At 43.9% G+C, this 14,146-nt stretch overlaps 2 protein-coding genes across 2 annotated transcripts in view; one reads left to right on the top strand and one right to left on the bottom strand.

Moving 5' to 3' along the window:
* Positions 1 to 857, bottom strand: part of ca10a (carbonic anhydrase Xa) — a 358,548-nt gene extending 357,691 nt beyond the window's left edge. The window contains exon 1 of the mRNA XM_028408223.1: positions 749 to 857. The gene's annotated coding sequence lies outside the window, so the exon portion shown is untranslated. The remainder of the gene's footprint in view (positions 1 to 748) is intronic.
* Positions 858 to 9,873: 9,016 nt separating this feature from the next.
* nme2a (NME/NM23 nucleoside diphosphate kinase 2a) lies at positions 9,874 to 13,281 on the top strand. Its single transcript, XM_028408232.1, has 5 exons — positions 9,874 to 10,002; positions 11,428 to 11,560; positions 12,493 to 12,594; positions 12,689 to 12,801; positions 12,880 to 13,281. The coding sequence occupies exons 2-5, from the start codon at positions 11,432 to 11,434 to the stop codon at positions 12,992 to 12,994; spliced, it is 459 nt and encodes a 152-aa protein (XP_028264033.1). The 5' UTR covers positions 9,874 to 10,002; positions 11,428 to 11,431; the 3' UTR covers positions 12,995 to 13,281.
* The last annotated feature ends 865 nt before the right edge of the window (positions 13,282 to 14,146 follow it).

Below are 14,146 nucleotides of genomic sequence, written 5' to 3'. Positions count from 1 at the left end.
CTGACGGCTCATGCTGGTCGTTCTGAGGCTTACGGAGATTAAAATATGAAAAGAATGATACGTTATTAAGTTACTTATTCTCGTAAAGGGATGGCTTTAAGTGAAAAATTAACCTTTTACCACCCAGGGGACTCCTGTAGGCTACAAGGATCTCCTAAAAATGCAACTTGATTCTACAGAATGCAGCTGAGGGCCACTAAATTTCTGCTTTACTGGACTTTTTCAAGTCTTGCTGGTCCACTAAGACTTGTTTTCTGATTGATACAACCTGTGCTAGCTGTCATGGTGTCTTTATTTCAAAGCCCAACATTGTTCATTTTGAGTTTAAAGTGCTTTTTGTTTTAGTACCCAAGTCACCCCATCGGTGCATGTCTACAAATACGTCAGGAGCCCGTTTTGGGTGGTGAGCTGGACTGGTCCCCCAATCACCAGCACCCTCAACAGGTTTGGGGGCACCCTGGTCTTAACATGTGCCCACACAGGCCAAACTAGACAAAGCTAAACACCAAGACAACACACACATCAGCTGCTGTTCAAGAAGGATCCAATCCTTCCAGAACTCAATCCTGCTGTGGCAACCAAACCATAGGATGGACCAATCACTGAGCACCACCTGTTCCACACACACACACATATACACAACACAGCAGATTATTTACCATGTGGTGTTTATGTTGTTTCATATGTTTATAAACTGTAGCCTACGTGACGCACATTTCCCTTTCATAAAACGTCATTACGGTCTTACCTTGATGACGTCCACGCGTCGATCCTTCTGGACAAACCTGTCCGTGACTTTTTGGAGATGTCTTCTCTGTCTTCTTTCAGATTTAAAAGTCTCCACTTGACTCGTAAATCCCACGGGCTGTTGCTCGCTCTCACTTAATCTGCAGCTGCGGAGGAGCTGGGCTCACTAGCGCCCCTACCGCTCTGCAGGAGAACTGCGTCACCTCATCGATTTAAATCATAATAATAAAAAAAGTTAAATGGAAAATTAGTTTATAAATCAACTCATATATATTTAAATAATAATGTATTTGTTTACTTTATATTTTATTCTTTCCACACATCACAGCTAAGAAGGGTTAAACCCATTTTAGCTGTGATGCTTCTCCAAACAGCCAATCAAACACCAAGCCGTGAAGCCCACAGTGAGGATGCGATCATGTAGAAACAGACTTTTGTTGTTAAATGTACATGGATTCCCTGGAAAGTTTGTGCGAAGCCGTGAACTGTACTGACATAAATTAGTGAAGCAAGCTATAAATAATCTGCCAAACTACCACTTATTAACACGTTTTGCATCAGGTGTATCATGACTGCAGTGTTGGGTTTGTCACGTTAATTCTGCACCACCTCCCTCTGAAGAATGTGTGTTGACAGCACAGCATCACTCAACCTGTCATCCTGCTGTATGGGAGCATCACAGCCAATAATACCCGTGTCACTGCTACTGCTGCTCGCTGCACAACCTCCTGCCACCATTATTACTACCACAAACACACACACACACACACACTTCAAGGCCGTGCAGCTCTTTGTATTCAGTGATTTCTCAGTTTAATCTCAGTTCTTTGAATATTTAGTGAAAACAAATTCAGCAAAAGGGACGCTGTGGGAATCAGGTGAAGTATCAACAGTATTATGCAAATGGCCTCTAGAGGACAGGCAACAGGAAGTGGCGGCAGATGGTGCATTACAGGCCTGTGAGAGCTGCAATTACTGCATGATTGAACGAGTCTTTTTCTGACAATTTTGAGTCTGTGATTGACTTCGGCTCCGACAGACGGAGAGAGAAAAACACTGAGAAAATGAACCTGTCGACTACACATTTATGATTTGTAACTTTTGAAAGAAGTGGAAGATTCTGAGGCAGGGCTGGATTATAAAAGGATTATCACAGTGATGTTAAGATTAAGGCTAAGATTACTTTCATCAACGCAGCCCTGTTTTACTCTAACTGCTATCTGTCAATAAAAGTAAAGATTTTAAAGTACATTTTAAAGCCACTAAAGGAACTCTCTGTGGACCTAGATCAGGATGAACACCAGGCTGGTTAATACAATCCCACCATGGTGGTGGTGCAGAGGTGTGAGGGTGACAGGTTTAAGAGGATCTGCAGGAAGAAGGGGATAAATCCAGGTGTGCACAGCATGGAGAGACTCGACACTGTGAAGGACTGAAGAAAGGGTCTGAATACACTCAACTCAACATTTATGAGTGTCCAGGGAAATTTATATTAAAGTAAAAGAGCTGTGTGTGTGCTGTGTTCTGATTTCAACAAAAAAAAGTGTAAAATACATCTTCTATTGCACCTGACTGTGTATAAATGTGGTGAAAGCGTCACCCATGTGATCCTGAAGAGCCACTTTGGGTCCCTGTCGGAGGCTCAGATCATAGTCCGCCTAAACTCAGGCAAAGGCGTGGAGCTGAGGCAGGCGTGGGAGAAGGAGGCTCACTCAAAGCAGTCGTGTCTGTTGTTATACAAAGTCTGTTTTCTTTGCTTCAAGGAGATTTTAACATGGGAGTCTATGGGGATGGACTCAGCCCCTAGAGGCCGTTTGAAGAAACGCAGATTTTGACACTTCTGCTTCTTTCCCACATCGTCAGTATGAGATCTTTGAGGTCTCAGTTTGTCTTGTGTGTGCATTATAATGTTAAAAAATCAGCTGAAAACAACTCATATCTGACCCACCTCTCACACACAATGATTATTTGGGGGTTAGCTCTGCTGACAGCACATTGTGCGATGTATCAGAGGCAAAAAAAAAAAACTCCTCATCTTTGATATTTACTGGAGAGAGGGGGGAGTAATGCTGCTATCTATCCAGACTGAAGGTGCACAGCAGGCTGACAGGTGGAGATTAAGTCGTCTTGTTGAGACAAGAAGGAGGAGGGAAGGCAAAGTCTGCTGCGAAGCACCTTTTAAACACATCACAGCATAATTCTGAAGTTTCTACATACAGTAACTGTGATGTTAGCTGTTTATTTTGTTAACATTTGCACTGCTTTGGTGTGTAGGGAGCCAGCAAGAAGTCAGCTGGGTGTCACCACGTCACAGTGAGTGTGTAGGGAGAGGTTGCATATGCAGGTGTCGGATTTGTCTCTTTCTCCTCTTCCTCGAGCTTTGTCCTTGTGATCTGAGCGCGCTGCTGGAGTCCATTTCTGCAGCGACCCATCCCCTGCCTCTCTTTTCTCTCCCTGACAAGACAGCTACCAAATTGGCCAGCCTCCCCACTCCGGAGGCGCCAAATAACATCTTAAGTGGTTACAATAGGACGGGGACTAGCAGGCAGGTATAAAAGGCATTTATGAGACAACTTAACAACCTTGTCCCACTAACTCCTCTACTACACTCTCCATCCTCCTCCTCCTCTTCTTCCTCCTCCTCCTGGCCTCCGGTGGAGCTGCTACACTGGAGATAGCTATTAGTGCCCGGCATGGAACCCCGTGGTGTTCTGGGCGGCCGGTAATGGCCCACTTTGAGGCATGGTGGGAGGTTGTCAGGGGGGCCCTAATGAAGACAAAGGCAAGGTTTGTGGAGTGGAGAGGCCCGGGTGTGGAGAGGCTAATGCTCCGTTAATGGAAACCTCTGCTGTCCTTGACAAATCATAGGGTTGGGGGCCAGCGCTTTCACAGTGGGCGTGTTGGAGCATGGATGCAAATACACACACACACAGATTTCAAGTACATTATGTATAATTTACACGACTACACAAGCATGCATTTGAGTTTTTATGACTGTAGGTGTGAACATGGCTCATGGCCCAGTTAGTTGTGCAAAATTCATGCACTGCTTCTGCTCACTCATATGCAAAATACATGCTGTTCCCAGAGGATTTATTACTAGAGTTGCATAAATCACTGTAAAGTTAATAAGCAGCAAGAGGACATTAAAAGTTTACAGCTGCCTGTCCTTTAATGGAGTTTTCTGGTTACAGAGCTATGAATACAGAGGAGGATAATTCAATTTCATTTACACAGCACCAGGGCACCTTTGGTCAGGACCTTATAAATTTATCACAAAAACCCAACAACAGCAGCCTCCAACTTCATCAGACTGATATGTTTAATTCATACAGTGTCCTACTGTCGCAGTTCTTACAGTATCTGGACGATCTCATCTATGAAATTAAAAACATTTCATATGATTAATTTAGTTTTTCCTTTTATATAAAGGCTAATACATAATACATGCATGTAGTATCACATGAAATGATGATAAATGATGATAAAATGAGACACAGTGCTTATAGTTAGCGCATAAACTGACCAATATAAGAGGATGAAAGTGAAGAAAGCAGCCTCCTTACTAGGGAAAAAAGCAACAAACGATTAGAAGCAGAAAGCCTATATATAAAAAGGTCATGTTTTTGTACTTGTGGTGTCTCTTTGTCGTGATTTAAGTTTAGTTTGAAGGATCTAAATGCAGACAACCAGGCTAACTGACACAAAAAAATGAGCTTTAATAAACTTGAAGCTGAAAAAGAAAAAAAACACACAATCCAAAAGAGTAACAAACCCAACAACACACCCTATAACAATACATATTGTCAGGGTTCGTTGGGAGGAGGACACAGATGCAGAGGCACAGAGCAGTCTTATGGCAAAATCAGACTTTTATTTTGCTGACAACGTCAGAGCAAGAGTCTATGGCTTTGCGTAACAAAAACCCACTACCCATGGTGGTGGAAAATCATGATAAGACTTAAGGTCTTCAAAGTTCAAAAACATCAAGAATCAAAAGAATCAAGATTAGCAAAAGGTGCAAAGCATGAGTCACAAGGTTCACCTCTGGAGTCTGCAGGGGAAAGCAGGCAAGGCTTGGCATGAGGGCGAGACACACATAGATCACAAGAGCACGAGGTAACAAAACTCCAGAACAAACCCTCTAACAACAAGGACAAACTAGCACCCGGTGCAGGGGAGACAAAGACTTAATACCAAGCGGCAACCTTCGGGGCTCAAAGTTGAAGCCCATGTGGAAGTGTCAAAACTTGTAATTCACGCCGCAACTGCTGGGGGCTGGCTCCAAAAGCGAGTAATTTCCCATAGACCCCCATGTTAAAATGGCCGACTTCACAGCAGAAAAGAACATGTTTACGGCCTGGTACAAAAAACCACTCTGGTCTCAGATGATAGGTTCCCTTCTAAAGTCAATTGTAGGGGGGGTGAATTTTTTTACAACTCACTCGTTTCAATTGTATTCGCACTTAAAATTACGCATAATTATGGGCGTTGCCGCTTGAGTGACAGATAGTTGACGTATCACAATGTGAGTTTCCTGCTTCCATGATCACCCGCCCCCCTAAACCCCGCTCGTGCCCCCCCTTTTTGTCCATATTTGGAGTTTTGGCGGACGTGACGCTGCCAACATGGCGGCGGTCATCAACATCCTGGAACCTCCCACCGAGCCTCAGAACGGCTCTTCAGAAACAAACGGGTGACGTCACGGAAGCTCTGTCCATAGTTTTTACTGTCAATGCTAAATACACAGGACCAGGGAAGACAACGAGACACAGGTGGCACACATTAGGGCAGGGCAGGTAATCACACAAGGAGGGAAACCACAGGAAGTAAAACACAAGAAAATGCACAAGGAGGACAGAACTACCAAAGTAAAACAGGAGGCACAAGACAAGACAAACACCACAAGGACAACAACTAGGTACTAAACAAAAACCCAGAGAAACAAAACACTAGCCCTAGGGCTACAGGAAAATAACAATAACTAAACAAAGATTAAACTAAAAACCCCAAACAAGGAGAACAAAACCAGAAATAAACCCCAGGTCATGACACAACCCTAACACTAACCCTAATTAAAACTGGAGGGAACACAAGAGGAAGTAAAGCAGACACACAGGGACTTTCAAAATAAAACAGGAACCTAAAGGCACCACCTGAGAAATGAAACCCTGCCCCTTTTAGTGGAGTTTGTTGTGTGTCTTTTTGTTGTTGTGTGAGTCTTTCGGGGCTTTGTTGTGTGTCTGTGGTCACTGTTCATCCCTCGGTAGTTGTTTTGAGGCTCTTTGTTGCATCTTTGTTCACTGTCTCTGACGTTTGTAAGACACATGCTCGCACATTGTTCGGGCGTCACCTGAAGAAGCCGGTCCATCCGAGTGAAGAATAGCAGTAATAAAAACAGCAATGGTGCTCTGCCTCACAGCTCTGTTTGCAGCATTGCTGGAAATTGTGCAGGGTGAGCATCATGTGTGTGAAAGAAAAAAGAAAAAATCAGTTTCATTTATGGCTCTCGCCATAAGCTGACCTGCAAACAGCACATCAGAGGCAGGTCGTCATCATCCCAGCCTCGGGAGGCTGTGAGTTTACTGTACGAGAATTCATATCAGGGGGCATCTCTGCCTGTAACAACAACAGTGTGCTGAAAGCTCCTCGGTGCTCACACTCTGTCTCCTGACAGGTGAGTAAGGGCAGGGTGGGCATGCTGCCAGACTGCCCTCTTGTGGCAGATGATTGAAACTACAATGCCACCACACCCCCCTTTTCCCTTCTTCACCCTATTGACAGAACGTTATGATGTTAAAATCAAATAATTTTACTTTACATCTACCTAAATAATGGATGTGAACACTTCATCTCTGCTTATGAATGTTGAGGAACGGCAATTAGTACATACTTTATACTCAAATGAGTGCATTAGAATGACTTTAAAATACTATATACAGTCTATAAAGAAAGAAAGAAAGAAAAAGTAGAAGAAATTCAGTAGTACAGCTTAAAAGAAGGGGTCAAAGGTCATCAAATCAAGGCAGCTTGATAAATAAAAGCCCGTAGCAACCATGTTTTATCCCCTGATTTGTAGCTGATACAGTGAAAACACACTTAAAGTAAAGTAATGGGACTTAATGCAGGGGCAGGGCTTCACTCTGGGGATTAGTGAGCTGAGTGTCAGCAGATTTCCAGCAGGAATGGTAAACTGTAGATCAGTTTTTTTTTTTGTTCATCCCAGATTATGTGAAAGGCCTTATATTCTAGTCAGCAGCATAATTCCTTATGACCATCAACGCCACACTGATTCTACAGGGAGCCTCGATGCCGGTGGCGACTGCATGTCAGTATGACAGGAGATAAATACAGCCTGGAAAACAGCATCAGTCGTCATGTTTCATTGTTGCAATTAAACTAATGAGAGCACTGACAACATGTCATCTGTCAGACTGTAAAGCCGTGCAGCAGGAACTGAGGGAGCAGGTGTTGCCGTCTTTCTGTAAGTCATAGCAGCAGCTCATTACACTGCACTCGCTTTGGCTGACTCTGGTCTATAAATGGTGACGGACTTGCATGACTACACACGGGACCACATTAAAGCCCATCTCAGACCACACTACATCAGCCAGGATCTGCTGTGTTCTGTATGTTCACACATGTATCTGGAGTGTTTTTGGGAGCAGACGTTTTAAGTTTTATATAACGAATGAAAGTGTAGATCGTAAAAAGAGAGTAACATAACAAGCAGCTGCCTAGGGGCTCCAAAAGTCTAGGGGCACAATGAGAATGCAGGCAGCAGTACACAAGGGAACAGGCTTAGGCAAAGGTCACAAAAACAGGCAAGCCAAAAGGGCAAAAGTACAAAAGGTCAAAAAAGTTAGCAATAGTCATACACAGGGAGAATCACTCTCTGGATATAGTTGCTGGAACTTTTGGACAAAGAACACAAGACAATCTGGCAGGGAGGTGAGGGAGACACACACCTTAAAACACGTGAGGGAGGAGGCGATGGAGCACAGGTGAAACACATGAGGGGTGATCAGGTAAACGAGGAGGAGTGGTTAGAGAGACACACAAGGGAGGTGGAAGACAAGCTACAAAAACGGGAGGAGGGAAGGGAGCTACAAAATAAAACAGGAAATTGTACAACCTTCAAATTAAAACCCAGGTTACAACCGAGATCCTGAAACTATCCAGGAAAACATAACGTGAGGTTGATATTTTAGTGCTTGAGCAAAAAACAAAACAGCTGGTGGTGTCAGGGGGAGTCGAACCTCAGACACACAAAACCTCCTTACTCTGACTTTTGTGGCTGTATTAGCTCTGTTATGATTGAGTGTTAGCATGCTGTAGGGCAATGTGTGGGACACCTGTGTAGGTGCAGACTTCATAGAAAGGGAATCCTGCTAAAAATGTATTTTTGGTGTAAATGTGCTTGCTGGCAGATGTGAGGCAGGTGTGTGTGTGTTCTTCCATCTAAAATATCCCAGGGAGGATTTAGAGGAAGATCGACTTCATGACACCCGCACTCACCCATCTGGAGCAATTTCAGGCAATAAACCAGCCTTTTCTGTCCGCAAGACGTTTTTGTCAACATCATTTTACATCCAAAGCAAATCTACAAAACACCTTCATGGGCAGGAATCTGTGAGCTGTAAAAGCAAAAATAATAATGGCTCTGTATGACAATCCATTACGGCACAAACTGCTTCACATTATCTGTGAGCGATGCCCTACCGGTTAAGCAAAAGAAAAAAAAAAAAAGCTGAGGCAATGCCAAATATAGCACATCTCCGGAGTGTAGTATCTGTACGCTGCAGGAGGCCTTTGTAGTAAGACACACACACACACACACAGGCCCAACTAACAAGCTTTCTGGAGTGGTGTGAACAGCACTTAAGTGTCAATAGTTTCATCCTCCTGAATAAAAAAAAGACGGTTTAATCCTGGCCCTAAGCTCCGGTAAAAATAGGAACGTGAGTAGACTGCAGGAGATTACTGTAGGCCACGGGATTAACTCTCCATTTGTTTTGTAAGAGCATCCGCTGCTGGAGGTGCAGAGAGGGAGGAGGAGAGGAGAGGAGAGGAGAGGTTGTTACCACTGGTGACCAGAACAGTGCCCATAGCAACGGTCAGTTCTGCATAGCAACAGTCTGCTCTTCAGAAATAACAGTTCATGCCTTCAGTTGTCCATACAGACCAACACTGTTTCTGTTTTCTGTTTAACACTGTACTTTAAAGATATTGTATAACAAAAAAAAGTTCTACTTTGTCCTGATCTTAGGCATCATTGCTTGTTTGGTGTATGTGTGAATGGAAGATTGGAGGAGTGAATGGTCCCCTGTCGCTAACACAAGAAATAATGATAAAAAATCTTTTTATCAATGCAGAGGTTTTTTTTGCTGCAATTGATTTTAGATGCACATCTACACAATGTGTTACGGTATGGGTCCTTAGGGCAGCCAATAAAGGTCAGATTTCAGTAATAGTTTAACGGCTTTGATAAAAACATGTAAAAAATGGTGCAATTTATAAAATCCAATGAGTTTGCATTATTATTAATTTTTAATCTTAAAAACCATACTTGCATATTTTCACATATTTTCATGCTGATTCTTAGCAGCGGGAAAATGTGAATTAAGGATATATCCATTACCTTTACTCAAAGGCTTTATAAATCATATATATGCCTATATCATAAAAAAACTTAAGCCTATAAAATCTTCTTAAAAGCATGGATTTGTTGAGTAGGAGTCTGCAAATACCATTTACTGTGTGGAAGCTGCCATTAAGGTGGTTATGTGATGGTGGGAGTAGGAAGAAGGCTAAAGGGGATGTGTTTATTTATATTGACCACAAAAACCATAAAAATAACTACATTAATTACATAAAATAAATTTTACTTAATATAATTTTTTCTCAATTTTATACTTTATATTTTGCTGTTCATTTTTATTTGTATTATTTTATATAAAACTATAATAATATCATTATTATGGTTATTGCTATTATTATTATTATTATTATTATTATTATTATTATTATTATTATTATCTCTGTCTGTGTGATCTCGCGAGAGTAGGGCCAAATCATACGTACCTACGCGAGAGTACCGCAGACTCCGCCATGACTTTTGGTTCCCGCAGCTTGCCGTCGTTCCTGTCTCCTCCTCCGCGGATAAAAGGCGGCTGCGCACTCTCTGTCATTCTTCTCCCACGTCAACCGGGGTCGTTCTTGTGTGTGTTACCCTACCGGAGCTTCACTGTCAAGGTAACATAAGCATTATTTTCCGCCGGTTCTCGCTTTAGTAAAGTTTGCGCATGTGTAGGTCGTAGTTGAGTTTCTCTTGCTGCTCCATCCGTGGAGTTTAAAGGCAGCTCTTATTAGTTTTATGCACAAAGCTGATTATTTGTTCCGAATAAGTCTGCTGTCTCTGCTGACTTGTGGTTGATAAATGTGTCGCATAGGTGGAGTTCGGTTCTGGTGGCGCCGTTTCGCTGACGCGCTGCATTGATTGGAGCTGATTGACCGCAGCAGCGCGAACAAAAGAGGCCATGTGGCTGTGTGTGAAGGCCCGGGCCTGTCCCGGCAACTCCTGAAGGAACTCTGTGTTCCGCCAGCGCTTTGTTAAATTAATTAGCAGTGTTGGCATGTGAGCGATTCTTGGTACCGCAGCCTATTCAGGAGGGGGGGTGAAGCGCTCATCTTTAGGCGCAGTTCGCTTTGTGACGGGGCTTAAAAGACCGGCTGTCAAGCGCATCCGGCAGACGTCGGGAGCAGACGGTGCTAAAGTTCGTGTGTGCGCGCAATAGGCTGCGTGGCGATGCGCAAATATGCATCATCCACCCACCGGAACTGAGCATTTTTTTTTAATGCAGTTTACACCCGATCACATTATCTCCGTGGCACATCAGCATGATGGTATGAGCTGTCATCCCAGTGTGGTGACACTTGTTCCTCTACAGATGACTGACCACACCTTCATGTACGTTAGACTGACTTTGACTGGTGCAGAAGTCATGTTGCAGCGCACTGTTTACAGTAGAAATGCAATGCATTCATCCAAAGGAGGAGAGAGCTGTGCGCTTTTACGCACATGGCACAACAGCAGCTGTTACTGCGCATGGTGGGTGTAATTTATGTGTAATTCAAGCAGACGAACGGTTGAAGCATGGTGGAGGGAGTTGTTGTCACACGCAGGGTTAATTGGATAATAGCAGTGAATGAAGAGAGTGGGCAGGAGCAGCCAGTCACTTTATTGAATTATGTGAATCTGGTGTGTGTGCGCGCCCTGAGGTTGCTGATCAAACACAATCAAAGCTTCCTCATTGGAATTGCACCTCTAAGTGGAGTTTTGTGTGTATCCTCCTCTGCACCCTTCTAACTTGGAAGTTTAAAGGGACAGTCTGCAGCATGGGAACAGTAGGGGAGGATCAAGGTGTTTACTGTGTGGGCGGGACTGACACTGACACTGTCACTGCGGTGCAGCTGCTCAGGTGATCAGTCAGATCAACACCAGGTCTGGCCGTGTGCTTTCCTGTGTTTTTGGTGCAATGGGGTCGGCGCCCTCGGCAGCCGGCCCCGCCACTGCATGTGCCAAATGCGACCAAAAAGTGGAGTGAGTTATCGTCTGGGCTCGTTCTCCTGCAGCTCATGTTTTTCTTTTCTAACATTTTTTTTTCTGCTTTGTTTCAGAGTCATGGCTGAGCTGAAGGAGCGCACCTTTATCGCAATCAAGCCTGATGGCGTGCAGAGAGGCATCATCGGCGAGATCGTCAAGAGGTTCGAGACAAAAGGCTTCAAGCTGGTGGGCATGAAGATGCTCCATGTAAGTAAAGATTGGTCTTAGTGCTTTATAACGTTGTTGTGAAATGCTTTCATAATGGTGGTATTTTTAACCCCGCGTGTCAAGTTTATGCACATGATCTTTTGAGTCTTGTGCAGTGACTGTTAAGACCTAGTGAGCTGATTAGCCTGCTCATCTATTCCTGACTCTACAGCATGACCGATTAGGACTGAAAGCCCTGCGACTTGTGATCTGAGACGGAGGTGGCCTGCAGTTCATTTATAAACCTGCATTATGCAAGACTTTATGTAAAAAAAAAAAAAAAAAAACACTTGTGATTTATGTGTTAAATTTGTCCTGCTTTGAGTTGACTAAACTCGAGGTAGCTTGAGGCCTCAGTGCTCAAATGAAAATCCCGGTGTGGTTAGTGGTGCAGTGAACTGACGGTGTTTTAGTTTCCATGTTGGCTAAGTGCAGCTAACAAAGTTAAGCCTTTTTGTTTAAATGACCTTCATCGTGGCGGTCTGATTGGACTGACTGTGCAGCAGTGGGATGTTGCAGGCCCGGTGCAGACATCTGCTGGCAGGATTTCTGGTTACTCAGCTTGTGTGACTGCAGTGGGCTGTGCTGACCTGACGAGCCAGGGTGTGGTACTCGGAGATGAGAAGCTCATTTGTTACTTTGTGGTTGCATCAGAGGAAAGTTTTGGAACACATCCAGGATGGGATTCAGAGCAGCTAGTAGGACAGGGGTGTGGATTTTGTTATATTAGAGCTCGACTCCAATAAATGGGTTGCACACCAAGACCCTCAGGGTGTCAGTGGCCATTCTCCCAAATGTAAATTGAATTCCTGTCGATCTTAACATGAGTCACAGCAGGCTCAGAGCCGACGGCCTGCTCTGCTTTTAGATTCGGCCTCTTTTGTGAGGATGGGTTCAGTGGTTCAGTCTGCGCTCTGTCTCCCCCACTGCAGGCTTCAGAGGATCTCCTCATGCAGCACTACATCGACCTGAAGGACAGGCCTTTCTTCCCTACCCTCATCAACTACATGAGCTCTGGCCCAGTAGTTGCCATGGTGAGAGAAATCAAACAAACAACACTCAGACTTGCTCTAGTGCCTCTGTCAGTAGTGTAATCTCCCATCATCCTTTGTGTCCTTTGTGTTCCAGGTGTGGGAAGGAAAGGGGGTGGTGAAGACCGGCAGGGTGATGCTGGGTGAGACAAACCCCGCAGAGTCCAAGCCCGGAACCATCAGGGGAGACTTTTGCATCGATGTCAGCAAGTGAGTGCCGTTTACCACGGAGAGGTTAACGGTCTGTAAGAAGGGATTCTGATGTTTGTTTTTCTTTCCTCTTCTCAGGAACATCATCCACGGCAGTGACTCGGTGGACAGTGCCAACAAAGAGATCTCCCTGTGGTTCAAGGACGACGAGCTGGTCAGCTACACTAGCTGTGCCTTCAGCTGGCTCTACTGACCTGCCGTGGCTCAAACTTTTCCTCAGATTTCCCCTTTTGCACCCATAGCCTAGAGAAGGGAGAAGAACTGATGTGACGTTCTTCACGTGTCCCACATTCCTCACATCTTTCCTCATCATCATACTGTACACTGACGTGGTCTCTGACAGTCCGGGTTCGTTTCTCACCTCCATTCCTTTAGAAACATTCCATCCTGTCCTTGAATGTACAGTTAATGACTTGAAATCTCCTTGGCTGTCCGTTTTGTTAAAGGTAATCTGCTTTCCAATAAAATAACATAAAGCCACCTGTGTTGTGATTGGTTAGTTTACACACACATGTTGCACCAACATATGGGATCTAATGAGTTCAACAGCCAGGATTAGGGGAAAGTGGTCAATATCAAATGTAAAGTAAGATTAGAGAAGGAGCCATAATCTGAGATTAGGGTTAATTGCTTTTAGATCTGGCAGGAGCTGTGGTTTCGTTGCAGTAATCTCTCACTGACGACACAAAGATCAAACTACCTGATGCACACATGAATTACAAAAGGATGCAAATGGTGTTCCAGATTTTTTTTTTCCATCTTCAATTATGTGGATTTTCTTAGAAATAAAACTACTGGAGATGACAATAAGCTAAAATATGCAGTTTGTAAACATTCAATAGGTTATAAAAAATGTCTGTTGCATAAAGATAATTAAAAAAAACATTTAAATCATTTACAGATTGTTATATGTTAATATAATCTCTAATATCTTTGATCATATTTGAACATTTCTCACCTGTTCAACAGCCCGTATATAGTTCTGAGGTGTGCTGCTGCCCGTCCTCACAGATTTGGGTTGAGATCGAGGAATGATGGCGGCCACATCATGATTTGTTCCCCCTTTATACCCATAGCGACCGAGGAGTCGGTGGTGTTCTGTGGAACATGAGATAATTTTGGAAATGTCAGTCATGAACGCCACATATTTTGCAGAGATCATTTGGACACCTTCAGGGACCCTACATGGACCTCACCGCTGTCTCATTTTCCACTCCTCCAGCCACAAAACAGTCTGCCTTCTCCTCACCCACATAGCACTCTGGTAGGAACATGGTGGCCATTTATCAAGCATGCAGACCTTCATCCATCTAAAGTAGCACAGCATTCATCAGTAAACAGAACT

The sequence above is a fragment of the Parambassis ranga genome, chromosome 6, assembly GCF_900634625.1.
Source record: "Parambassis ranga chromosome 6, fParRan2.1, whole genome shotgun sequence".
Taxonomy (NCBI): domain Eukaryota; kingdom Metazoa; phylum Chordata; class Actinopteri; family Ambassidae; genus Parambassis; species Parambassis ranga.
The sequence above is the reverse complement of the archived record's forward strand: the minus strand, read 5'-3'. Positions and strand labels throughout refer to the sequence as shown.